The sequence below is a fragment of the Palaemon carinicauda genome, chromosome 44, assembly GCF_036898095.1.
Source record: "Palaemon carinicauda isolate YSFRI2023 chromosome 44, ASM3689809v2, whole genome shotgun sequence".
NCBI lineage: Eukaryota > Metazoa > Arthropoda > Malacostraca > Decapoda > Palaemonidae > Palaemon > Palaemon carinicauda.
Window position 1 is genome coordinate 46,650,474 of NC_090768.1, and position 27,568 is coordinate 46,678,041.

At 37.1% G+C, this 27,568-nt stretch overlaps 1 protein-coding gene across 7 annotated transcripts in view; it reads right to left on the reverse strand.

Annotated features, from left to right (window-relative positions):
• Nucleotides 1-4,112: 4,112 nt before the first annotated feature.
• Nucleotides 4,113-27,568, reverse strand: part of LOC137634319 (neutral amino acid transporter 9-like) — a 115,268-nt gene continuing 91,812 nt past the window's right edge. For 5 of the 7 annotated variants that reach the window (XM_068366688.1, XM_068366693.1, XM_068366687.1 and 2 more), the window contains exons 7-13: nucleotides 27,089-27,268; nucleotides 26,274-26,483; nucleotides 21,716-21,828; nucleotides 14,857-14,955; nucleotides 10,118-10,222; nucleotides 9,660-9,901; nucleotides 5,693-7,374 (exon numbers count right to left, since the gene is read on the reverse strand). In XM_068366688.1, coding sequence (XP_068222789.1) covers nucleotides 7,206-7,374; nucleotides 9,660-9,901; nucleotides 10,118-10,222; nucleotides 14,857-14,955; nucleotides 21,716-21,828; nucleotides 26,274-26,483; nucleotides 27,089-27,268 — 1,118 coding nt within the window. In that variant the 3' untranslated portion in view covers nucleotides 5,693-7,205. Of the gene's footprint in view, nucleotides 5,116-5,692; nucleotides 7,375-9,659; nucleotides 9,902-10,117; nucleotides 10,223-14,856; nucleotides 14,956-21,715; nucleotides 21,829-26,273; nucleotides 26,484-27,088; nucleotides 27,269-27,568 lie in introns of those variants that run through there. The other 2 variants (XM_068366692.1, XM_068366689.1) reach the window with 2 other exon arrangements.

A 27,568-nucleotide genomic window follows, 5' to 3' on the forward strand; every position in this document is an offset into this window, starting at 1 on the left:
AAGGGGCCAAGGTGGAAGGCGCGCCAGTTCCTTTAGATCCGCGAACCATTCTCTCCGGCCACCAGGGCACTACCAAAGTCATCCACAGGTTGTTTGCCCCCCTCACTCTGTTGAGGACTTGTCTGAGCATCCCGAAGGGCAGTTAGGCATACACGTCGAGGTTGTCCCAAGGATGTTGAAAGGCGTCCTCGAACGCTGCTGTTGGATCTGGCACAGGAGAACAGAACACGGGGAGCTATGCATTGAGTCTCGTGGCGAAGAGGTCCATCACCGGAGACCCCCACTTCAGGATGACCGTCTGGGCCACTTCCAGATGTAAGGACCACTCCGACCCTACTACTTGACCCATCCTGCTGAGGCCGTCGGCTAGAACGTTCCTCTTTCCTGGAATGAACCTGGCTGTGACCTCGACCTGTTCCTTTGAGGCCCATTCCAGGAACTGCGTCGTGAGACTGCACAGCTCCTTCGACTTCAGTCCTCCTTGCTTTTTCACGTAGGCCACCACCGTGGTGTTGTCGCACATCAGAGCCACGGTGTTTCCCCGGAGTAGATGGACGAATTCTCGGCATGTCCTTTGCACGGCCATCAGCTCTAGTACGTTTATGTGACGGCTCTTCTCCTCGATGGACCACTTCCCTCAAGCTGACTCGTCGAGAAGGTGGGCTCCCCATCCCTCCTTTGATGTATCCCTGAACATCATCATCTCCGGAGAGTTGATTGCGAAGGGCATTCCTTTGAGGGTGTTCTTCCTGTCGTGCCACCACTTCAGGACTTCCTTTGTCTCCGGGGACACCGGAACTATTTCGTGCAGGGACTCCCCCGGGGACCAGAGCTCCTTCAGGTTCCATTGAACCCCTCTCAGTTTGAGTCTCCCCCGGGGAACTAACTTCTCCAACGACACAAGGTGGCCCACCAACCTCTACCAGTCTTTGGCTCTCCTCGGCTGGTCCGTTAGGAAGGGTCGAAGTATCCGATCCAAATAGTCCAACCTCTCTGAGGAGGGAAAGGCCTTCACCAACCAGGTGTCTAGAACCATCCCCAGGTAGGTCATCCTGGTGGAGGGCATCAGCTGCAACTTTTCCAGGTTGATTGTGATACCCAAGTTCCTGCAGAACCGTAGAAGCTTCGCGCCTTGCTCCCTCAGTACTCCCTCTGAGGCTGAAAGTAACAATCAGTCGTCTAGGTAACAAATCAGGCAGATGCCTTGCTCATGTGCCCAGGCTGAGACTGTTGTGAAGACTCTCGTGAAGACCTGAGGAGCTATCGACAGCCCGAAGCAGAGAGTTCTGAATTGCAACGCTTGGGTACCCCACTTCACTCTTAGGAACTTCCTGCTGGAGGAGTGGACAGGGGTCTGAAAGTAGGCACCCTTGAAGTCTAAGGACATCATGAAGTCCCCTTCCCTCAAGGCTGCCATCACCGACTTCGGGGTGTCCATTTTGAAGTCGGTTTTGCACACAAACGTGTTGAGGGCTGACAGGTCTATGACCGGCCTCCAACCCCCTGTTGCTTTCTCCACCAGGAAGTCTGCTGTAGAACCATGGGTTGGGGTTCTTGACTGGTTCCAACGCCCCTTTGGCGAGCATGGCCGACACTTCCTCCTGTAATGCTGCTCTTCTTAAGGGGTCCTTGGGTGCCAACCACTCTGCCTGTTGGTCCGGAATTAGAGGGGGTGGTTCCGCTAGGAAGGGCAACCTGTACCCGTCCTTCAGTACTGCTACGGTCCACGGATCCGCTTCGTAGTCCCGCCAAGCTTGCCAAGAGTGTTTGAGGCATCCCCCTACCTGAGGCTTTGGCAGGAGTAGGGGGCCTCTCCGCCTATCTTCTTCTAGAGGCGCAGCTGGAGCGCCCTCTCCTGGAGTTGGAATAGGAGGGCCTAAAGGTTGCTTGCGGGGTTGAACCTCCCCTATGGGAGGGCTGCGGGGCTTGGTGCCAAGACACCGACGGGGACTCTCTCCTCGGTTGGACTGGCAAAGAATGGGACGGGTGAGGGGCATTTGAAGAGGGTCTCCTGTGAGCTGGACGTCTTGCAGGCGGGGGTCTGGGCTCTCCCGCTTCTTTGAGTTTCCTGACCCTCTCCATCACCTCCTCGACCGTCTTCAGGGGGAACACGAATTCGCCCCACACCGGCGAGTTCCTCAGCGACCTCGCCTCCCGCTCGGGTAACCTCCGTACCAACTTGCTCAGAACTGTATCCCGTTTCCGCAGGACCCAATTGGCTGCTTGAGAGAGGGATTGAAAGGAGAGAAATTTCAAGACTTTTCCCCCCCGAACTGATCAACTCTCATAATAAGGACTGGTTTTCAGGAACGGAGAGGTCATGAGAGGACTGGAACCCCACCAGGGTGCAGGCCCACCAGTCCAACCAAGAAGAAATGTTGACCAGGTCTAGGGCCATATCCTCCATCATGGAAGTTTCTGCTAGTGAGAAGCACACTGGCGCGGAGGATGCCCAGTCTTCTGCCGCTCCTTGAATCCTTGATTCAAGATGGCGATAGCTGGCTCGACCCTACGGGGACTACCTCGACGACCCTCCGGGACGTAAAAGCGTTTCTGCGTTTTAAGTCCCGGTAGAAGTTTGGAGGCACCCTGGCTCCTGGGGGCGTCTGCTTGGCTGGCTATGAACTCATCAATGTGGTCCATACCCAGCTTCACGTCCGGCGCCAGAGGTAGGGCTAGGGACGGCTTCTGCTGAACCGGACAACACCCATCTGCTCAGCCCGGAGAGCCAGGCCTGCTCTGCCGAGGGCTTAGGTTCGTCCAGCCTATGGTGGCATCTGATGACGGCCAAGACTTTCCGGTAGGAGGAGACGTCGTCTGAAGAGCACTCTCCTCCTTCTATAAGGCCTTCCATTACCTGGTTATCCGCATGGGGAGCCTCGTTGATAACGGATGGAGCCGCTCGGGAAGGTAGAACTTTCTCCTCATGTCGAGCCATTGGCACGGCGACCCGCAGAGCGGGCGGATCCGCTGGGACGGGAGTAGCCGCGGGCTTCCCTGGACCAGCTGGCTGGCCCTGTTGCTCGGGGAAAGCTGTCGAGGGACCGGAGGCTGGGACTATGCTGCCAGACCGAAGAAGCGGCTCTTTCCGCTGAGCGGATGGAGCCGGTGCCTTCGCGGACTTATGCCTGTTGAAAGTCACCTGGTGGGTCGACTTCTGACGACGGTCGGGCCTACCAGAGGAGCCGTGTCGCGAGGGTGAAGAAGCGGCTCTAGGGAGCCAACCGGAGGCGCTCGGAGAGGAGGTTGCCTTGAGAAGTTCACTCTGGGGGATCGTGACTCGCACCCACTTATCCTTTGACGAACGGCTCCTCTTGTACTTCTTGGAGGTCCTAGCCCATTTCCTGGAGTGGCGCGAGCGTGAGCGGGACCTCTTCCTGCGGGACCTCTCCCGTTTCCTCCTCGAGTCCCTCGGGCCTTCATCTTCTGAGGAGAACGAGCCCGACGAAAAGGAGGAGAACGATGACGGGGAGGAAGATGAACCTGCTGAGTAGACTGATACATCCAATGCTGCTGGGGGATCTTCGTTTCGTTCCACTGGCAAAGAGGGCTGCAAAAAGACGGGGGGGAGCGTTGACGACGGCGCCGGGGGAGACCGAGGCACTTTCTTGGGAGCGAACCAGGTGTCGAACTCTTCCTCTAGTCTCATGGGCGACCTGAAGGGCGTCCTGGGTGCCGTCCAGGCGACTGAATCTGAATTTGACGATCCTGCTTCTTTTTCCGCATCTCCCCCGGTCGCTGAAGCACCTGAAACACATACCCATGATGCGGGGAAAGGGGCCGTAGCAGGCTTCCCCCACATCAGATCTTCGGCAGAGACGGGCCCTGTAGGCACCAGGACCTCGTCTCCCGAACACACTCCCGCCCCTCCCTCAGGCCCCCCACATGCCTGAACCGACACAACATCCCCCCCATCAAGGATATCAGACTCTTGGGAAAGGGCAATGAGCCGCTTCCCTGCAACGGACTTACCTCGTCCCCTACTCTGGGTAGGGGAAGGCAGTAGGGAACCTCTCTCCGACGAGGCATCGGGCGACGCTAATGGCGAGGAGATGCTAGCCTCCTTAGGCGATCTCTTGGCTGCCTTCTTTTTCTTGGTTCCGTAGAGAACCCACTAGATTTCGGTCCAAGACTCGCACTCCGGACACGTGGCTGTAGGGGAACAAACACTGCCCCTACACGAAGAACACAAGGTGTGAGGGTCGACCTCCAGCTTGGAGAGAAAAGCACCACAAGATTTACCGGCCATAGGCCCGGGGCAACGACGAGGATGCTCCATAATGAACACTAAAGCACCAATCGACACAGGGACACAGAGGAAAGAGGTGGATAAGGTTAGGATTGAACACGTGGGGACCGCGTGGAGACACAAAGGGTCGCACTGGGTGAAGAGAGCGCGGCGAGATGTTAATCACGACACGACCAGAAACTTACTGATGACCGAGACCTGGCCAAGCATGCTCACTGACCCGGGGTCGCCTCATGGCGCATATTCATCCGCTACAGAGGTACCCACTATAGAAAATGGCGATAGAGGAAACTACACAAAATTCTGGTCGGTTGGGAGGAGATCCCAGATACTCCCAAGAAAGTAGTTCGAGGTAAGTACTCCGTGTTGGAACAAAGCATAATTAATATAGTTGTCAAAAACTCCAGAGCAACTGATGCCTAAAATTTCCAAAGAAAATAATTATTTGTCCGTATTTTGCAGTTGTGAAATATCTAATGTATTGTAAAATGTTAATGTATAAAAATAAGATTTTGGTAACACTTCTTTTTACATTATCAGTAGCTTTATGAAATTCTTTTTACATATAATACAAATATACATAAAATACAAGTATCAATCACAAATGCCTGTAAAAGCCAGTAAGACCTAGATCTGTTTTAGTGGCTATTTTATCCTAAGATTATCACATTTTTTTTTTTTATTTTTGCATAAAAGTATTTCAAATTATTAATCTTACTTCCACTGTCAATAATACAAGCAGCTAATCCTTCTGGCATCATGAGGGATTGTTCCAAGCAGCCATGTACAGTAACTAACAGCTACAGTTATCATATGGTTATTAGACATAATCCAGACAGCTTTCATACTTTGTTCGTTCAGCATTCCTGAAGGGTTTTACAAATTTAATATTATCAATAATAAAATGTTAAACCAAACCATAAAGATCTTCCAAATGAAAAAAAATTAAATTTACTTATTCTCACATTTGCTATTTTACAGTGTTCTGCATGTAAATATGCTTAGATTAAATCTAATTTATAAAAACTGGAAATTGCACATGAAAAGCATGTAACCAATACCAATCTCACCAATAACAATAAAATTAAATAAAAAAATACACAAGCACAGTAAACATGATTGCTATTCATGGATTATCAATGTTTTTTGTCAAATTTTCAATTTACTGGTTGGGCTTGATATACTCAAGTTCTAACCACTTCTTTCCATCTTGAACATTTTCAATAAAACTACCATGTGGTCCCAAATCAGCTAGGTCCATTTCCCATTATCTTCTAGACCTTTCTACTGGTCTTTGTTCTGCTACTTTTATAATGGTCCCTCTTTTCAAGTCACAAAAAATAACTAATAAACTAGGGATGAATTTTTCTTGGTGTTTTTCTTATTTATAAGGATTCAAACTGGATGGATTTTTCTGTTTCAAGTTATAAAAATTAACAAAAATTAGATAGGAAATTTAATTTTTCTATTTAAGAATATACACACAAAAATATAATTACCTAATTTCAAAATGAAAACAGAATTAGCATTAGATCAACATGACTTTCATAGTAATAAAAAAAAATACTATGAACCCCATATCAGAACCTAGTGTTTAATTCACAAATTTAAGATACACCAATAGAAAAAGAAACATTATGAATGTGCAAAAGTAAATTAATAGTAAGTAAAAAAAAATGTTTCCTTGTCTCATTGCTTTGAAAACATTTTCCCCAATACAAATTAATTTCACTTTTCAAGACTTGTAACAAACAAACTTCCAAGTCACAAATATTCATTTGTACATTATTAAAATGCTACAAATAAAGGAGGTAAGTAGAATAAAAAGGTCAGCAATATTGACCTCCAGCACTTTGAAGTGCATTTTCAGTTATTTGCAAAATGAAACATTTCAAGTATTCTAGCTGATTGATATCCAGCACTTTGAAGTGCTTCTCTTAGTTATATGCAAAATGAGATACATTAAATATTCAGACAATCACAGATAATGAGTTGGGAGATTCAAAGATGATACAAATTAGTAAGTTTGCTACAAAACAAAATTAAACCTTTTAAAGGTCATATATAAATTCCCCAAACGGAGAGAATATAGCATTTAAAAAAAGGTCAACAGTATTGTTCCATATTTACAATGGTCCATTTACCGATTTCTCAAATTTCAAGCTATTTATACATAAAACTAGTGACTAATACTGTAGCTTGATTAGAAATACTGTATTTGTATTTTAATGTTACATCTGGATAAATGAGATTCTGATCATGTCACACCTAGCAAACAACTTCAATAGCATAGTGGGAATAAAGGTTACCCTTTTAATAATGAGATTATGTTTGGGTTAAATCCATACAAACCTGTTGGTTCATAAATAAGATATTGTGCCCAAGTTTCAATTAATTATATTGCAATGAAAACATGGTGACTGTATGCTGGCTGGTAAAACTATTGGTCTTCTATTCCTATATGACAAGAATATGAAAATAAATTAACCATTCTGAAAACTATGGCAAGTTGTACCTCGAATCAACAACTTTCTACCAAAATTCAGTATCATGAAGAGGATAATCAAGTATTAAAAATTAGAAAAAGAATCTCATATTTCAAATTATTATCACCAACAAAACGGACAACTATTTAAATGTACATCTTCAAGCACTGAATCCTTGATAAGAAAAAATTTATAAAATTAAAAACAAAACTGTAACCTTGTAGATACACTATTCTCTTTAATGCATGAGGTATAAATATTTAAAAAATTGGAATATAACATACTACTAGTGCTGTAGTTCTTTATATATCCAGTACATTCATACAGCTACTTTAAGATACAAATGCCATAATATACTTTCTATTTCTGAATTAAAGCATATATATAAATATATATACACAAACCTAAGACTTGAAATGAAAAATATTACAAAAGAAAAAAAAAAGAAACTTATCACAAACCTGAAAATACTATACTGTAAGAAACTGGGATATAAAGTTCACAACACCCAGCAAGATGATGGAGCCATGAATCAAAGCATCGTACCAGTACAGCTTCTTGTAGGCATACATAGCATACATGTACGTTGCACAAGGCAATAAAAAGATGTAGGCCAAACCTGAGATTGCTCCAACCCACCTGCAAAAATAAAAACATATTTTTAAGAAGAAAATTACCTCTAATCTTGTACAGTAAATGAAAAATTAAAATGTATAACTCCTTTCAATCAAACAAAAAAATTACTTCAATTCCTGGTCCTATCAAATAAGAAAATATTCTAGATTTCAATTCCTGGTACTATCAAATAGGAAAATATTCAAGATTTCAATTCCTGGTACTATCAAATAGGAAAATATTCAAGATTTACTTAGATCCCTGGCAACACCATACTACAATTACCATTTTTAGACGACGCTAAAAGACCGATGCCACTCTACACAGAAATGATATAATGCCAGCACTATCTGGTTTCAGCTAAATGTTCTTTAGTGCCCTTACTAAATTACATGTACTTTTTAGTATAATAAACTATAGAATTAAATAAATAAGATTCAAGAGATCAGTAAAGTAACTTACGGTACTCTGAGAATCTAAAGAAACTGAGAAAATATGGGCATTTCTATAAGAAACACATTGACTTGACTAAGGCAAACACCTTCAATGAAAATATACATATTTATATATATCGTCAGACACTTGCTCATTATTATATTATTATTATTATTATTATTACTTACTAAGCTACAACCCTAGTTGGAAAAGCAGTATGCTATAAGCCCAGGGGCTCCAACAGGGAAAATAGCTCAGTGCGGAAAGGAAAAAAGGAAAATAAAATATTCTAAGAAGAGTAACAACAATAAATATCTCCTATATAAACTATAAAAACTTTAACAAAACAAGAGGAAGAGAAATAAGATAGGAGAGTGTGCTCGAGTGTACCCTCAAGCAAGAGAACTCTAACCCAAGACAGTGAAAGGCCATGGTACAGAGGCTATGGCACTACCCAAGACTAGAGAACAGTGGTTTGATTTTGGAGTGTCCTTCTCCTAGAAGAGCTGCTTACCATAGCTGAAGAGTCTCTTCTACCCTTACCAAGAGGGAAGTGGCACTGAACAATTACAGTGCAGTAACCCCTTGGGTGAAGAAGAATTGTTTGGTAATCTGTGTTGTCAGGTGTATGAGGATAGAGGAGAATATGTAAAGAATATGCCAGACTATTCAGTGTGTATGTAGGCAAAGGGAAAATGAACCGTAACCAGAGAGGAGGATCCAATGTAGTACTGTCTGGCCAGTCAAAAGACCCCATAACTCTCTAGCGGTAGTATCTCAACGGGTGGCTGGTGCCCTGGCCAACCTACTACCTATATAAGGATGATCGAATGAGTCATGTTTGTATATGTTGAGATTATAGTTTCTGTTTAGAGAGAGACAGAGAGAGGTGTAAATTAATAGTAAAATAATATGGTACTGCTGTTTAGTTACTATTGCTTTGATCTTTGGTGTACATATTCATGTTAGCGGTAGAATTTGAACAGCTGGTAAAACTGTACATAAATTTTTACGAATCGAAAAAAAAAGCAATTTCATCTAAACATGAAATTATTACATAAATGAAAAACAAGTTACGATATGAAATTAAAAGTTTAGTGCATGACTATATATATTTTTATCTTCGGTGCTTGTATATTGTACGGTATGCCAAAACCAGCAGTCAGTTGACTGAAGAAAATGCTGGAGTACAGTTGTAGTACATATACTAATAACCATTTCATATATTTAATTACCACTTTTTCAAGGAAACATATATTTAGTTAAGCACATATGATATGCTTTAAATTAGAAGAAAAAATTCAGGCATACTACTAGTGATTCTGTTTACATTATGCGACTAGGAAATTTTATGCTTAAGATGTCAACTATAAGGATTAATTGTTTATCAACAAATTTACTTACCGATATGGTTGCTACTCCCTAACCCCATCGTTAATTACCTGTACAGTACTGTATTTTAAATATAAGATGCATTTACTGAAATATACAGTATTTACAATACTCTTGCAACAAATTGTATAATTCTATTAACTGTATACGCTTTTTTAATCTATAAAAAGAGATTAGTTCACCAAATATTCAGTTGGGATCCACAAGGCACTAGAAGAGTTGGATGAGGACTATGAAGCACGATGTAGGAGATGATAAATGGAGTATTGAATTAAAAGCTCAAGATAGAGACGACTGGCAAAATCTAGCCATGCCCTTTGCGTCAATAGGCGTAGGAGATGATGAAATTGCAACGTTAGGCAAAGTTACAATGCAGCTTCATCTGTAATTACAGTAGATTCTTTTTGCCACTTTGTTTATTAGTAAATAAGGTAAGACTGCTGTACAATAGTAAGTATAAACATACAAAAACCAATACATACCTTATAATAAATCCAATATTAGGATAGAAAATGGCTACAAGTACTGACAATGTAACCAGACACACATTAAGGATGACAACCCGCCACAGCTCAAATTCATAATTTGGACCCATGAAATAAGTGAATAGTTGGTTGCGAATAAAGAACCCCAGTAACGGATACACTGTCAAGATCTGGAAAAACAGGAAGCCACGCACAATTGCCAGAACTACGTCATGTGGTGGAAAGTTGTCAAGAAAATTCTGCAAAGACAAAGGCATGACATTAGAATTTAAACACTTCACATACATATATTTTAAGAATGGCAGAAACTCGAGAAGAATATTTCCAAATGGGATACAAGTCAACATCAGTATTGTCAAATAGTGGTAAACGTTTTTGTAATTCTAACTTGCCAATTGCCAAATTAACCTGCATGCTATAAAACAAAAATGCTACATTTGGAGTCATTTACTTACATCAACAATACAAAACTTTGGTAATGGGAAAGAAGAGAAGAATAGGACACCAATAGGAATATAGGTGGCAGCAACCAAAACATATGCAATCGTCAAATCACGGACCTGCAAAAGAAATTTCCCTTCAAAAATAGAATTTTAATACTGTAATAAAATATATCATTTCAATACTGCACTTCTCATATAAGGTTCACCTGACTTTCTCTTCAAAGCTCGTCTGTATCAACATCCAAGATTAAAAATTTAAAGTTCCTATTCTCCCTCACACCAATTACCTTACTCATTAGGATATTATGGTAATGTAAGCCATTTGTAGTGTTTTATGGTAACCATACCAGGCATGAGCATGCTTCAGTATACAAAGTTCACTTGAATCTAGATACCTCTCAAGACAATAGTAGTTAGTGGGGGAGGGGTAGATGAATCCCAGGTGAGATATTAAAATAACACAAATTTTAAAGTAACCTGTATTTTTCCTAACTTAAATTATATAAACTTAAGTCCCTTAAGAGGACATGATTTCGGCAAAGCTGAAAACTGTTGTTTAAACTTAACGTGGGCCACTATCGGACCACTTGTATTTTTGACTACTTACAAAATGTAAAACAGTGAATGGACAAGATGGTATTACTATTTCATTTTATATTTGAATAACCTGATATCTACCTTAATCATTACTTCCTCAACCATCTAGTAACTCATATAACAAAGGACGAGGCATTTGGATCAAGAGCTAAACACTTCTGCGTTTACTTGACCAATAGATTGTGTGTTAGAGGTCATCAGACATACTATACTCGACACCCATGCTTATTGTTTAGACTGAAACGAGACAAAGAAGTCAAATGTTGCTAGGAAAGCAATTTAGGTCTTATTTCTGAGATCTGATTCTATATAAAATGAAAGCTTCCAGGACATGGTTAAGTGGATGGATTATGACTTAGTGCTTATATTATAATTATGGTGCATCAAATGCTAAATCTTCAAATACTGTAGTCTTATCAGATTCTTGTATGAAAATGCACATGTAAACTGTGAGGTTACAAAATCCCGATTGGTTTTTGCATTACTTTAGTCTTGTCAAAATGGCAAAGGACATTACATATAAACTTTGTGATCAACTCAAGACAACAGAATTTTCTTTGCAACTTGAAGAGACAACACCATGCAACGATGAAGCTTTGTTATTGGCATATGCATGCTTATGTAAATAGCAGCTATGAAGTTATTGAGGAATTTCTTTTTTCTGAAATATTACAGGTTCACAATATAAGTTCAACAATTTATAAAACAGTTGAACAATTCTATAAACAAGGAATTCCACTTTCAAATATTATTGCACGACAATTGATGGGGCACAGTCAGTGGTTGGACGCGTTCAAGACATCTTCACCCTCAACTCTGTCATTCATAGACAGAATTTAGCCGCAAAGCATCTCGGTGCCATATTGCATAGTACCCTGCATGCTATTATCGAAGTAGTGAATACAGTACGATCAAAGCTAATTCACTGATTGATTGCCTTTTGCCTTGAAAATGAAGAGGAATTTTAAAGGCTCTTGATATAAACTGGATTTCGATGCCTTTGTGAAAAGTAGCTAAGACACTTTTATGACCTCAATGATTCTATTCTTCATTTATTAAGTATAAAACATTGGGTGAAATAGTGAGTAAAGATTTTGAAAGCAAAAGGGCAGATGTTACATATGTATCTGATATTTTCAAAAAATTGAATGAGGTCAAGCATTAAATTGCAAGGGCACAAAATGTGCATTATTAAAGAAAAGGAATAATAATGGGATTTATTAGAAACTTAGATATCTATACATCCATCAATTTTATCATTCCATGAAAATCAAACCAATGATTTAAATTTTTCATCTCTTTCTTAAGCACTGAGAGATAATTTGGTGATCAAACTTTGAAGATCGTAAAGAATTGTACCAGAGTGGACTGTGAATCAAGGCTGATGCCAGCAATGCTGATACAAATCTATTAGAAGAACTAATAAACAGCAAAAAGACTGAAAGTAAAGTGCTGTTTCAGCAATTTGGTTATGCAGCTTTTTGGCAAAAGAATCTATAGAATCAAATTAAATTATTAAGGTTACCCTTTCCTTCCTCATGCCTGGTAGAGAATTCTAGGAAAAAGTAGATACAGTATAGCTACTGGAAGAGTGGTACAGCAATTGAATGAAAGGCTAAGAACAAGGGAAGGATAAATGACTGTCTACAAGATTTCAATTTTAAAAGAAAAAGCAAAGACATCATTTGGGGCAACAGAGTCATCAGGGATAGAGACGGAAATATATTGCATACGGATGAAGACATCAAGAGGAGATAAAGAGGAAATTTTGAACAACTCCTGAAGACTGAAAAGGAGAGAAAGGAGGTGGGACAAGCACAAAGGGTGGAGGGGCCACCGATGGAGATTCGTAATACAAAAGTAAAGCAGGCATTGTGTAAAATCAAAAATTGTAAAGCCCCATATCCAGCCGAGTTTCAAATTAAGATGGTCAAGATACTAGCTACAGATGGGGAAGAATGGATACTGGATTTATCAAGTCCAATATAGGAAGATGAAATGGTGCCAAACAAAAGACTGGGATGAGTGTCTAATGGTATCTAAATTTAAGCAGAAATGTGGTGACTGCAAGGGAATTAAACAAACAAGGTTGAAAGTTTTTGAGAGATAACTAGAAGAAAAATTGTAAAGATCTGGAAACAGCAGTAGAGATTTATGAGGGGGAGAAGGACTGTGAATACTCTTTATAGGAAGGCACCTACAGGAAAAAGACTACAGGGAAGCCAGAAGCTCTCTTGTGCTTTCGTTGATCTAGAGAAGGCTTATGATAAAATACCAAGAGAAGTGATGTTTTGGTGCTTGAGGAAGAAGTCCCGGATAAGTTGGTTACAATGGTAAATATGATGTACAAAAGAAGAAGGACAAAAGTAATAAAAGCTGTTAGGGAAACAGAACTTTGAAGTTAGTGTTGGATTATACCAGGGATCAGCATTGAGCCCAATTTTATTTGTGCTAATCTTGGATGTGTTAAGTGAAGATATCGGAAATTAAGAGTTGTGGGAATTGCTATAATCATGATTTAGCGATTACCACTGAAAATAAGGAAGAATAACAGAGGTGGGTTGTAGAGTGGCAAAAGACTGTGGAGAGGGGTGGCTTGAGGATAAATGTGGATAAGAATGAAGCTATGGTGAGCAGTAAGGAAGGTAGGGACAGAATAGCCATATATGAAATTATAGGCTCAGTTATAAAACAGGTGGAACAGTTTAGATACTTGGAATCTACAATAAGTTAAAGGGAGGATGTGAGGCTGAAGTTGAGAATAGGATAAAAGTAGCCTGGGGGAAGTGGAGGGAGGTAGCAGTAGTAATATGTGGTAAGACAAATCAAACTAAAAGCCAAGATTTATAGCTAATGTATGGATCGGAAAATGTGGAGTCTAATAGGGAAAGAGAGGGCAAAGGTTGTGACAACAGAGATGAGAAAGTTGAAGTGAATTATGGAAATATCACTGCTAGAAAGATTGTAAAATGATGACTAAGTGTCACGATTGAGATGGTGTGGGAACGTGTTGAGGATGAATGGTGGTGAGGAAGTCAGGAGGTCTTGCTAGTGGGGAAAGACCGAGAGGGAAGCAGAGAATTAGATGGCAAAGAAAAGTGAAGAATGATATGGAAAGAAGAGGATGCCTTTAGTAGTAGTAGTAGTAGTAGTAATAGTAGTAGTAGTAGTAGTAGTAGAAAAAAGAGAGAGAGAGAGAGAGAGAGAGAGAGAGAGAGAGAGAGAGAGAGAGAGAGAGAGAGAGAGAGAGAAATATTTGCAGTAATTTTTACATCAAAATATGTTCTAGACTATCCCAATTATCACAAACTCTTAACATAATATCTATACAGTAGCGGTACACTATTTACGACAGATGCTACAGTAATACCTATGAAAACAAAATAATTCATAAAACTCATGCAAATTACAGAATTGAATTGTACAACTCTTAAAAAGTTAAGTTTAAGGGAGTTTTAATTTTGTGAGTTCAAGTTCTTGCGACATTATGAATCATTAAAAGTTGTATTAATAAAACTGAATTTACAGTACTTAACACTAAGAAAACCAAGTGATATTTAACTATAAAAAAAAAGAATGAAATTACACAGAAGTAATTCTTACATAAAATGTAGCATACAGTAAGAAACTGTAATAGCTGTCACCTATGGGATATTCTCAGGAAATGGTTGGCAGGACACCATGGGTGTTCATTCACCTTAAGTGTATTAAAAGCACACACAATAAAATCTCAATGAATACCACTGTGACAACCATACTCATAAATTGTTTCCAAAACAAATATCAACAAACTTAGGGAAATAAATAATATCTGTAAACGGTAAATCATCCACTATGATTAACAATTAATTGGGTGATTTTTATCTTTCAGAATTACCTGCTGTTCTCTCTCAGAAAGCCTTCGAAGTATAGATGATCTCTCTCTATTCATTCGCTTTTTTAATCCCACAAGATTTTGCCTATGACAAAGGCTTGTATCATGTATGAAAAATAGCTCAGTAACCTATTTAATTAGATCCTCTTCAGAACCTTACTGTAATACTGTATATAAAATAATCACAGAAGTCAAGTAACTTAATCAGATGCTTATCAGAAACTTATTTCGGTATTGTAATGCAGTAAATAAAATAAGGAGAAATATATATATTACTTACATTATTTTCTTGATGTCTATTACCCTGCATTATAGTAACAACACAGTTGTGGATGAAGTAGGCCAAGGACAAGGTTCCAGTAAGACACATAAAAGTATTCTGTGAATAAAAGATACTACTGTGATCTTTATGCTTTACAATATGCAGCACAAAAAGTACAGTATTTGGATATCAATAAAAAATTTAATTTAGTCATTGTTGTAACACTTTTCTGTTCTAAGAACACATACATTATTTACATTACAAGAACAAGTAACTATAACGTTCACATATATACAAGTATTAAGGTATTACCATCATTTAAATAATTATAAATAAAAATCTTATAACTGTACTGCTAAAAGCTTTCTGCTTATCCCTTGCCTGACAATGTATGTCTATTGATATAGATTAAAAGACATAACATTGGTTCACGGCGAACATTTATTACCATATATAGTCTATATGAAGTATGATACGGAAAACTGCATTTTTTTAATGTGCAGCAGTACCTTGGGTTCAGTTTAATTCATTCTGGGAGTGAACTCGCAACCTAAAATGCTCATCTTATATCCTAAAACAATTTTCTCCATATGAAATACAGTAATACCTCTAGATACAAAATTTATTTGTTCCACATTGGCTTTCGTACCATGACTCTTCATATTATGAAGGCAGTTTTACATGTAAATCACCTAATTCGTACCAAGCTCGAACAAAGCACCACATCAAATTTCATAATAAAGCTATAACCACAATGAAATACAACCAAATACATTTGAATCATTCAATATACCTTACCTACCTGTTAATACTTGTAAATGAGGTGGTTATAGAACATAATGCAATAATAAATGGAAAATAATACTATACATACAGTACAGTACCTATACGGAACAAAGTACCGTACATACGGTACATACTTCATCAATGTTACCCTTACTGTGGAGAGGAACGTTTGCTATCATACATAAACAAACCGTTTCTTTCAATTCAAGCATATTTTTAACCGTCGCTAATTTATTGTTCAGTAATAAAATTATTCATTGGTGATACATCAATAAATAACCTATCTGTTTTTTCTAAAACTCGTATTTCTAAGCTATTTTATTGTAATACAACCAAGATTCATTGATGTTAATGTGTACTTGTACTTACTTTGTAGAATTAATAAACTTTAATTATTCAGTAAATAGTTTTTTAATTTAAAACTCATTTATTTACTAAAATTAAGGAAAAATATATTGATAATGTTTTGATATGCCTGGTAGCAATGTGCGTACGTACATAATGTACATACACACAAGACAGTACTGTACTGATAATTGTGTTTTCATAATATAAGAATGTACTTTTTGATATGGAATGAATTTTAATAAATAATCATGACATTAAAAGGAAAAATTTTTTACGATATGTTATTATTTACCAAAATGAAAGAAAAATATCTTGCTGTTGGATAAGCGTAGTAGCACTGCGCATTCGTACATACAATGCAGTTCTGTTCATTGTGTTTTTAATTTAAATATGTACTTATTGATAAAAATTAATTGTATACACGACATTAAAAGAAAAAAAATATATTACAACCTCTTATTTATTTACCAACAAGAAAGAAAAATATATTGCTAATGTGTCTGATATGCGAAATAGCATTGTGCGTTCGAACATACACTACAGTTCTGTTCACTGTGTTGATTTAAAAATGTACTTATTGACATACAATTAATTGTAGATAAATAATCCTGGCATTAAAAGGAAAAACTAAGTTACGATCGGTTATTTATTTACCGAAATGAAAGAAAAATATATCACGAATGTTTTGATAAGCGTAGTTGCATTGTGCGTACGTACATACTGTAAATACACACAAGACAGTAGTGTACTGTTAATTGTGTTTCTAAAATTTACTTGTTGGTACAGAATTAATTGTAAATAAATAATCATGACATTAGGAGAAAAATATGTTGCAATCTGTTATCTATTTACCAAAATGAAAGAAAAATATCTCGCTGTGTCTGATATGCGTAGTAGCATTGTGCATTCCTATATACAATACAGTTCTGTTCATAGTGTTTTTAATTTAAAAATGTATTTATTCATATAAAATTAAATATATATAAATAAGCATGACATTAAAAGGAAAAAATATCTCACAATCTGTTATTTATTTACCGAAAAGAAAGAAAAATATATCGCTACTGTGTTTGATATAAGTAGTAGCATTGTGAGTTCCTACTTACACTACACTTCTACAGCATTCATTGTGTTGTTAATTTAAAAATGTACAGTACTTATTGATAAGAAATTAATAGGAAATAAATAATCATGACATTAAAATGAAAAAATAAGTTACGATCAGTTACTTATTTACCAAAATGAAAGAAATTTTTTCTAATGCATAGTAGCACTGTGCGTATGTACATACCTAACATACACAAAATACAGTACTGTTCATTGTTTTTAACTTAAAAATATACTTATTGATATAAAATAGGAGAGCAGGATCTTATGGCAATAACTAGCATCAAGGTATGGAGATAACCAATGGGAGAGCAGGACGATGGTGGCGAGTTTACAGTTTTGCGGCATGCAAATTTCAAAATTATTTTTCGGCAGCCAGACAAATCTCGCTTCGTATCATGAGGGGTTTTTCGTAATATGAGGCAAAAGAATCTTCGTATCTCTTTTCATATCTATGCGTTATGCCTTCATTAGCAAGTGGAGGAAAATAAGAATCTGACAACCCACTCAGTCTTCTGCCTATAATTGTTTAGTGGCTACTTTTCTCTTGGCAAGGGTAAAGGAGACTCTTTAGCTATGGTAAGCAGCTCTTCTAGGAGAAGAAATCTCCAAAATCAAAAGATTATTCTCTAGTCATGGGTAGCGCTATAGCCTTCATACTAGGATCCTCCACTGTCTTGGGTTAGAGTTCTCTTGCTTCAGGGTACACTCGGACACACTATTCTATCTTATTTCTCTTCCTCTTGTTTTTTTTAAGTTGTTGTAGTCTATCTATGAAATATCTAATTCAATATTACTGTTCTTAAAATATTTAATTTTGATTATTCATTTCTTCTCATGTACAGTAGTTTATTTCCCTGTTTCCTTTCCTCACTGGGCTATTTTTCCCTGTTGGAGCCCTTGGACTTATAGCATGGTGCTTTTCCTACTAGGGTTGTAGCTTAGCTTATAATAATAATCATCATCCCCCTCTCCTCCTACGCCTATTGATGCAAAGGGCCTCGGTTAGATTTTGCCAGTCGTCTCTATCTTGAGCTTTTAAATCCTACTTCACACTTCATAGTCCTCAGCCATCTAAGCCTGGGTCTTTCAACTCTTCTAGTGCCTTCTAGAGCCCAGTTGAAAGTTTGGTAAACCAATCTCTCTCGGGGGTGCAAAGAGCATGCCCAAACCATCTCCATCTACCCCTCACCATGATTGCGTACACATATGGCACTCGAGTAAGCTCTGTTATATTTTCATTTCTAATCCTATCCTGTCCTCCCATTTAACTCACAATAATAATAATAATAATAATAATAATAATAATAATAATAATAATAATAAAGTCTTATGGAGCAACTTAGATTGCAGCCTTCAATGATTTAGCAGCAGAAGGGTCTAAAGTAATTAGAATTTACGCCATTATAGTGATTCACATACTGTATGTACATGCATGACGGATGTGGGTAAGATGAAACAGAACTGTTTTCAACAAATTTTTTCATGCAAGTCCATCAATTATACAAGAAGTGCCTTCCTCTCAGACCCCACATATCTTACTTTATTGCATACAGTTTCCACAAGAAGTGAGACATCCAGAGATCCAGAGAGTATACAGTCAGCCTCGTTTATCGCGGTCCTTGCTTCAGGACTTCAGATACTTGGGCATATGAACAATGCAATACTTAACAAATAATTCTCATATTCGCCATAAAATTCACGCTGCACGACGATTTCAATTTGCCCGCAATCCTTTACACTGAGAGTGCTTCGTGCCACTACCTATCTCTCTACCCAGCTGATTCTGGCTCTCTCTGTACAATGTATATCCATTTACTGTGGTAAAAAATTACAGCTATATTTGAAATAAACAATATTTTAATTAAACTGGTGTTTCACTTAACTGTATCCAATAATAATGCATGTAATATTTACATTTTAGTGTCCTATTTATAATTAAAAACATGGCGAATTACAATTTTATGCATTGTTTACATTCAAATCAGCTGATTAACCCTGCATAGTCCGCCGTCAACCTTACTTTTCGGATCAAATAACTCTCATGTTATTAAGGCAAGCTACCAAAGGATATTTCACATTTCCTAAAAGAAACAATTATTACTTGATCAATCATTTTCCAATTAGCATAATAATTTCATTAGTTTTAATTCAAATACTTCTCTAATATTTTATTTACTTGTACTGTTGAATTGCATAACATTAAGGGGCCCAGCCGATATCCCAATATATGAGGGTACAGGTAGAAAAACACAAAATTCTGAAAAAAATTCACTGAGCTTCGTATGGCAATGGAGAATGCGTATAGAAAACATTTTGTCAAAATTACTTTTACTTTCATAGTAACAGGGTAATTAGTAAAAGTAGCTCAATAAACCAAAAACATTGTTCCCTACAAGAAAATGCAGTATTTCTCCTGTTATCGTAAATTTTACTAATTATTACATTTTAATACAAAACAAATTGTAAGCTATGGCAACTGTATAGATTCCTTGAGTCACAAAACCATGTATTAAGCACTAATTACACCCTTCGGCTTTCAGTCGTAGCACAAACCTCATAGAGAGTAATATGTTTGAGTTTGACCTCTGACATTGTTTCGGTTTCGGCAAGAATTTCATCATGTCAAAGAGGAAAAGACAATTTTAACATCTCGCTAACATAAGGAAGAGGAAAATTTGCTCTAATAAGAGTTGAGAAGTGAGTAATACCGGCGAAATATTTTGCCGAAGTTAGTGAAGGAGAGAGATAATGAAGGGGCGACTGTCTTGCCTAAAGAAGAAAGATATTGAGCGAAGGGATCTTCATCTATGATTAAATTATGATAAAAAAAAACTTTGTTTTGGTTTATTAATATCCAAAAAGGAACATAAAATTCATAACAATCATGATTTATTAATATTGTCTTAGTAAAAATACAAAGAAAAACTTTGAACGCCTGTATCTCAAAACTATACTTATTGACCTTCAAATTCTATCTTCTCCCTTAGTTTTAAAGATATAGCATTGAAATTTGGTGTGTAACTTAGAAAGACATTATTAAACAAATGATGTTTGACTGGCCAAACAGTAATACATTGGATCCTTCTCTCTCGTTACGGTTTCTTTTCCCTTTGCCTACACATACACCTAATAGTCTGGCCTATTCTTTACATATTCTAATCTGTCCTCATACACCTGATAACACTGAGATTACCAAACAATTCTCCTCTCAAGGGGTTAACTACTGCACTGTAATTCTTCAGTGGCCACTTTCCTCTTGCTAAGGGTAGAAGAGACTCTTTGTTAGTTATGGTAAGCAGCTCTTCTAGGAGAAGGACACTCCAAAATCAAACCATTGTTCTCTAGTCTTGGGTAGTGCCATAGCCTCTGTACCATGGTCTTCCACTGTCTTGGGTTAGAGTTCTCTTGCTTGGGGGTACACTCGGGCACACTGCTCTATATTATTTCTCTTCCTCTTGTTTTGTTAAAGTTTGTATAGTTTATATATGAAATATTTATTCTATTTTTCCACATTTCCTTTTCTCAATGAGCTTTTTTCCCTGTTGGAGCCCCTGGGATTATAGCATCCTGCTTTCCAACTAAGGTTGTAGCTTAGCAAGTAGTAGTAGTAGTAATAATAATAGGAATAGTAATAGTAATAGTAATAGTAATAATAATAATAGTAGTATCCCACCAGGAACATAAGTGTGCTTCCCCCATTTGAACGTTTTCTCTTTGTAATCATGGTTATTTACAGAGACCTGGCTCAAGGCAAGAATCTTTTACAAGTGTCGGCTCAAGGTCTCACTGTATATAGTTGACACTATTCAGATTACTATAGGTGTCATCTATTGTATTTAAAGTCTCAGGAAATTCACAGCCTGAAATACTAAAGGGAGGTCTCGCCACATGAAAAGAGATTAGTCTCTGATTCTTGTCGAATGGGAATAGACGCTGTAAAGTAAAATCTCGTTACTTTTCCTGCGACAAGAAAAATCTCTTTCCCTTAGGGAGGAAGTTCATTCCCTACAGTAATTACATGGTGTCTTCCTTGAACATCTCATCTAGGCAAAGAGGGACAAAAAGGACATATGTCTATGTCTGCTTCGCTCATAAGGAGGCCACAATGGTCACAAACCGTCATGGGCAAGAATGTAAACACCAAGATCTACTAGACAAAAGCACTCGCTTGTAAATAATAAATAATGAATAGTAACTCAAGTGACTGTGAATAAAGAAAAAACACAAGTCAAGAGCACTAAACACTAAAAGGGTAGGCAAAATGAATGCAAAAGGCTTGATTGTAGAGAGGAAGTAAGAGCACCTCTTCACTTCGCACCCAGCATTATTGTCATATTATGTGAGCAAGAATCCTCTTGCTCCATGGGCATGGGCTATGGTTGCCCAACAACAAAGCATGGTGCAATCAAACCAAAATTTTGATTAGCTGGTCATAGAAAACATTATTAGCAGTAACCCCATATAAATGACTCAAAAGTTTGTATCCTTGTAGGAACAAATAGATTTTAAGTGTATCTGCTGTAGTTCCATAATTCTTCTCTGGCATGAATTAAGTATAACCAACACCAAAATTAAAAGCTGAGTAAAAGGGAAACAAGAAAGACAATGAACTTTAAACAAAGGCATATCTTACCTTAAACAGTGGAACGTAAAAGTCATCAGTGGGATCAGTAAAGTTTAAGTTGATTCCCCAAACAGCAGCTTTTGATATCACAAACAAATACATCACTAACACAGATATCGCACCTTGAAGTAAAAAGAGAAAAAGTTTTCAGTACTAAATCCCCTTAAACTAGATACTGTATCTAATGCTTCATCATACCATAATGAGTGATATCCATAAAATGAATAAGAACGTACTAGAATACTTTAAGTATTGTAACTTAAACCAGTTTCAGGGACTTCCTCTTCATGAATTAATATAGTTTCTTCTATGATATAACTATATTATTTATACTATAAATAAAATTTGATATCCAAATAAATTTTATGACAAGAAACAAATCATGTTTCTGTGAATTTTGCCTTTTCTGCCCCTTTCATTTATACAAAAAGAAATCTAATGAAAACTTACCATACACTAATTTCTCAACAATAACCAAATTACAGTACAAAGCTACACACCTTCAAATACAAAGAAAGATATCTTAATGACAACCACTATTGGTAAAACCAATTCATTTGCCATCACCCAAAATAATCTACCAAATATCAATCCTTTTATGTTAACTATGACAGTTAAGGATGATCATTCTAAACTATCTATCAATAATATTAATCATCAATCCTTAATTGAAAAAAAAAATGTTCTACTTCATTAATCAAATGGGACTTCAACTAGTTGTAGAATCGAGTAGTGGGAATTGAAAACTGCACTGAGCAAGCATGATTTAAAATAGGGTACACCAAGGTTAGAGCTAAAGACTTGACGATGTGTCACAATTATACTTAATGTTTTGAGGTGACTGAGCAAGTGTTACTTTTTTATATTGTCTCTAAGCAACAATGAAGAAAATATGCTTTACTAAACTTGGTAATTTGTTATCACAAATAATTTAGTATACGACATTAATCAAATACTGTACATATCGTAACTTTCAGTTTGTGGAGCTGATGGAAAATATTTAAGAATTCCAATATATTCCACGTACACAGTTGAATGCCATACAAAGCTAAGGCATTTTTACTGACCAGCCCCTTTAGCAGGACCAATTAGTAATACTCTTGAGCACTCAAGAGGGCTTGCCTGAAGGATTTATTCCAGAATATAAAGGAAAATTGGAGCAAGGTAAAGTCGCACTGCTAATAAACACCAAAGAGATTAGATGAAAAATGAGAGGAGAAAAATAATAAAGATGGCAAGAGGGAAACACTGAGCCGATAACTTTCAGTAATATCTACAGTGTGAAATACAAGAACATGCTGTCGTCTTATTAGGCAAGATTCCCCTCAAAATAATTCTAGAAACAGATAGGCCAAATAATATAAGTAGATTCAATTCCACAAAAGCTTACTTGGATATTCATATCATGACCAATTACCTTGAAAAATAAAACGGAATTTCAATACTGTACTGTAATAACATCTCCTATTTCTAAGCTTACCTGATGTTCACGTTGCTTCTTCTCCAGAAGCTCGGTTTAAAAGTCCAAACATGTTGAATGAAATATCTATGATCTGCTAATAGGATTTTGGAACAGATATATTTTTCACTTCAGGTCAGACATGAAAAGCAAAATGAGAGGCCATTGCATGGCCAGAGTACTCCTGGTATGACATTGGATAATCAAGAAATAACGTGTATGGGCACATCCCGCAATCAACATTACAATCTAAATACTTAATGTTGTATGACCGAGAACAAGGCCGCAAATTCTGCATGACACTCCTCCTTGCCAGCTATAAATACAAGTCAACAGCTAATTCCTTTCAATTTCCAAATAATTCAAAAGAGTACTATTACCAATGGCTGTTCCAAAAGCAACTCATAACTGCAAGAACAGGTAAGGCCAAGGACTAGTAACTGATCTTTTGATTTGAAATAACAACTAAAAAAAGGGCACACTGCAAAGTTGGCTATTGCCAGCATCCAAGAAAAGCATTTATCATAAGAGGTGGCAGTGAAGAGATCTAACTGCTAACTCTTCAACCACAGTGTCAGATGAAATAGCCCCCAAAGTCATATCTTGGGAGAGCCTCAAAAGAGAAAAAGGTTTGATCAACTCCTCTCTGCACAGAAATATGACATGGTAGTTGAAGAAACCACAGTCCATAAAACTAAAAGATAAAAACATTGGAAATACCCAAGCACAAGTTCATGAAATTTGATTTAGATTAAGGAATGACCTTGAATATGGTTGTATACATTACCTGTAGGAACACTACTAGGTTTACGCCTTTTTTACTTCAACCAAGGGTCAAGGCTTTCCTTTGGTTTGGCCTACAAAACCTGCAAACCAAGCTCTGCTTAGACTTTTTCATCAATATGGCTCTGTTTACTTGGGTCTGCACAATTCTAGTAGGCATTTCATATCTTGTGCATCAATCTAGGGTGTTCACAGGTTTGAATTGCAGTAAAAAAACTTGCGCGTGGGTCTGGAGTAAGCTTTTCTAAAAATATAGTTCTAGACTTAAACTGGTTTCTTTGTTGTTCTAGACTTAAACTGATTTCTTTGTTAAGTATCATAAATGATAAGAATAATGCTCCGTTTATGGTCTACAACCACTCCTTAGATGGGTCTGCGGTACAAAAATAGGCCTATAGATGTTGTCACAATAATTCATTTTCAATATTCAAAATATCAGCGAGTCTTGTTAACAAAAACTAAAACTCCTCTGAATAACCAGTGCTTCTTACACTAGAGAACAAACTTGTCACTCAAGGAAGAGATTGTTGGGATCATCTGCAAATTGCAATTTGTGGGTTTTCCGTTCAAGTTGCATGGACTTCTTTACACTTAAAAACTCCAAAAAGTATTCAAAAGAACAAATTTTCTTTCTGTATTGTAACCAATTCTGCCAATGAGAGGTCCAGGACTACTGGTGTAGAACCAATTATCAACAGTAAAAACTACTACACAAATGAAAATGCCATCAAATAAACAAGAGTGTCATCATGAACATAACTACCAAATCAAATGGTGAAAATACTGAACCCTCTCAAAATTAAAAAAAAAAAAAAAATAGCAAAAAGAGGATCTCACTAATGGACAAGAGGAGTCCTACAGAGAACACAAATTTCAAGTATAAGAAATAGTACAGGTCTTTTATAAACATGGAAGCAGAAAAGATCATAAGCCAGATCTCAAAACTATGCTTTAGATTTAGTTAACTTTAGATTTTGCATTTAATCTACCTTTTTTTATTTAGGTTCTAGTTCTTCTAGTTCTGAGTAAAAACCTACATCACAAACAGCAATAACTAATTAAAAGAAAACCAAATAAATGCAAAGTAAAGTTATCATAAAACATTATCAATAGAAAATATAATTTTCAAAAATAAGATTTATATCTTAATACAAGCCCACAGCTTATAGTTAAAAAAGAAGCACGGACAAGACTTTCTTAAGAAAGAAGAACATCAGCAATGCAGCAGGTACATAGCACACATGAATAGAGTGATCAGGGTCTCAGCTGTTTAGGTTTAAAAATTACTCATGAGTGGCAAGGCAGTGGACAAGTGTGCTAGAGACCAACCATGTATGCACATGGTCAGCAACCAAGAATCCTTTCTACCAAAGCTAGGACCGGAGAGAGCCGAGCAATGGCTGCTACCGAGTTATAGGTAGACATATAGGCTTCCCCAAACACACACCCCACCATCCCTAGCTTACAACGATAGTGAAGCTACAGACTACTAGAAACTATCAGGCTTGAGCATGGCTCAAACTCTTCAACAGGTTGCAAGAAAGGGATGTTTTGCTTTGTTAGGTTTTGACAACTTGATTGCAGGCAGAGAGAAGAGAGATTATATGAAACTTGTTTCTGTAATGAAAGTTAAATGTCACTTAAAAACCATACAGTATTCACTTTTAAAACAGAAAATTTAAGATGTACAAACTCCCCATCACACCATGAATCTTGAATTTCCCTATATAAAAACTTGGAAAATAATATCAAACACTAGAACTAATATGCATAAACTTATACTCCGAAATCAAACAGAAAAAGATTTGTACTAATAAAACATCAAAAGTTTCAACTCGAACACTATTGGGATATCTACACCAAAATACGAACAAAACCCAATATACAGTAAATAGAATGGCTCTTCAAAGAAAAATTGCTACATCCAATTACGTGAAAAATAAAAGAAAGCACTTTAAAATATTCCAACTGTGTTTCAGCAGCCTGGATGTAAGTAGTAGTGGTACTAGTGATAAACAGAATTCACAGAACCTGGAGAACAATTCTGAGGTTGTTTGAGCACCACTCTCATAGGCAACAAATTCCACCAAGACCTACTCTCTTCACTATAAAAAAAAGTTACAGAAAAGTAATGGGTTTGTGCTGTAAACAAACTTGTTACAATAAGCTGTTCTCTGTATGTTATACCTTAAACTGGTTCCATTTAAAATTTCTTACTGTTACTTAGTATAGGGGAAAAGTTGAAAATAAACATACTTGTGAAATTAATATTCTAATAAAGTTCCGAAAAAAATAAGTTATAATAAAACACATACATATTCTTACCTAAAGAATTGAAGTAGGTGAAGATTTTAGCATCTCTTAAGTTCAAGATGAATATAAAAGGAACAATGAGGTACAGAGGTACAGTCAGATCCTGCTTCCACCATCGATGGAAAGTGGAAGGATCATCAGTAAGCTGTTTTACAGTTGTCTCATTCGAGGGACACAGTAATGCATTTGAAGACCCATTATGGAGCTCGCCTTTGGTAACATCTGAAAGAACCATTAAATCATTATTGTTTGAATATTTCACAGCTCTGATTTTACCAAATGTAAATTAAGATATTTTCCAAAGGTTACCAAAATATGATACTCTTCATTTTGGGTTCCACCAGAGATTATTTTTTCTTAAATAATTCTCTTTGAATATATATTTTATATCCACTTTGACACAGATCTTTCACACAATATCTAAATATAATTTTTAAGAGAAGTAAATGTCAATAATGAGGAGTTCCAAGTTCCAAAAATTCGTTACTATTCATAAGTAGAACTCTATGTCAACATAACCACTATTCAAAAGTTGAAACATCAATCAGTGCTATCCAACAATAATAAGTTTGAGTAAAAAAAAAAAAAATTTAAAGTCTTTTAACATATAGAGAGAATTGGTAAAAATAACCCTAATAAGGAAATAAATATAGTTAATTATGAAAGGGAATGGGGACTGGATCCATAAAAATTTTACTCAAATTACACAAGTAGTTATCAAACATTTTTAGAAGGAGATTCCTTTTCAAACAGATTTTACAGATTTTAAAATAGAAATTTCACTGCACTTAAAAGAATGAATAAAGAAAGAACAGCCAAAACCTTACCATAAATAATTTCCCCTGTGTTGAAGAGGAAGTTAGACATCAGGACCCAATAAACAACTTGTGCTCCTACCAGCGTTAAAACGGAGAAACTTACAGTCAGTCCTTCTGTCAATTTGCCAGCAACACCTCCAAACAACTGTCTACACAGTCGGCTGAGTTCTATCGTTGGACCTTCAATTCCTGCAGATTTTAAAACACTTTAATCCAAATAATCTTTTATGTACACTTAGAAGAAAACTAAAAGCAAATCATGTAACTACATGTAAATATAGAACAAAATCTAAAGAATAAAAATATATTCACAAGTTCTTAAATATGGGGGTAAGAAACTTCTAAGCAAAACAGAAAGAATTTGTGCCACTCTGACTTGACTGCAAATACAAAAACAGTGCATAATCTTCTACAACCTTTTATACACTGTACAGTACTATAGTAATGAAGCACCAGTCATATAATCATTATTTGTTCCACTGGTACTCA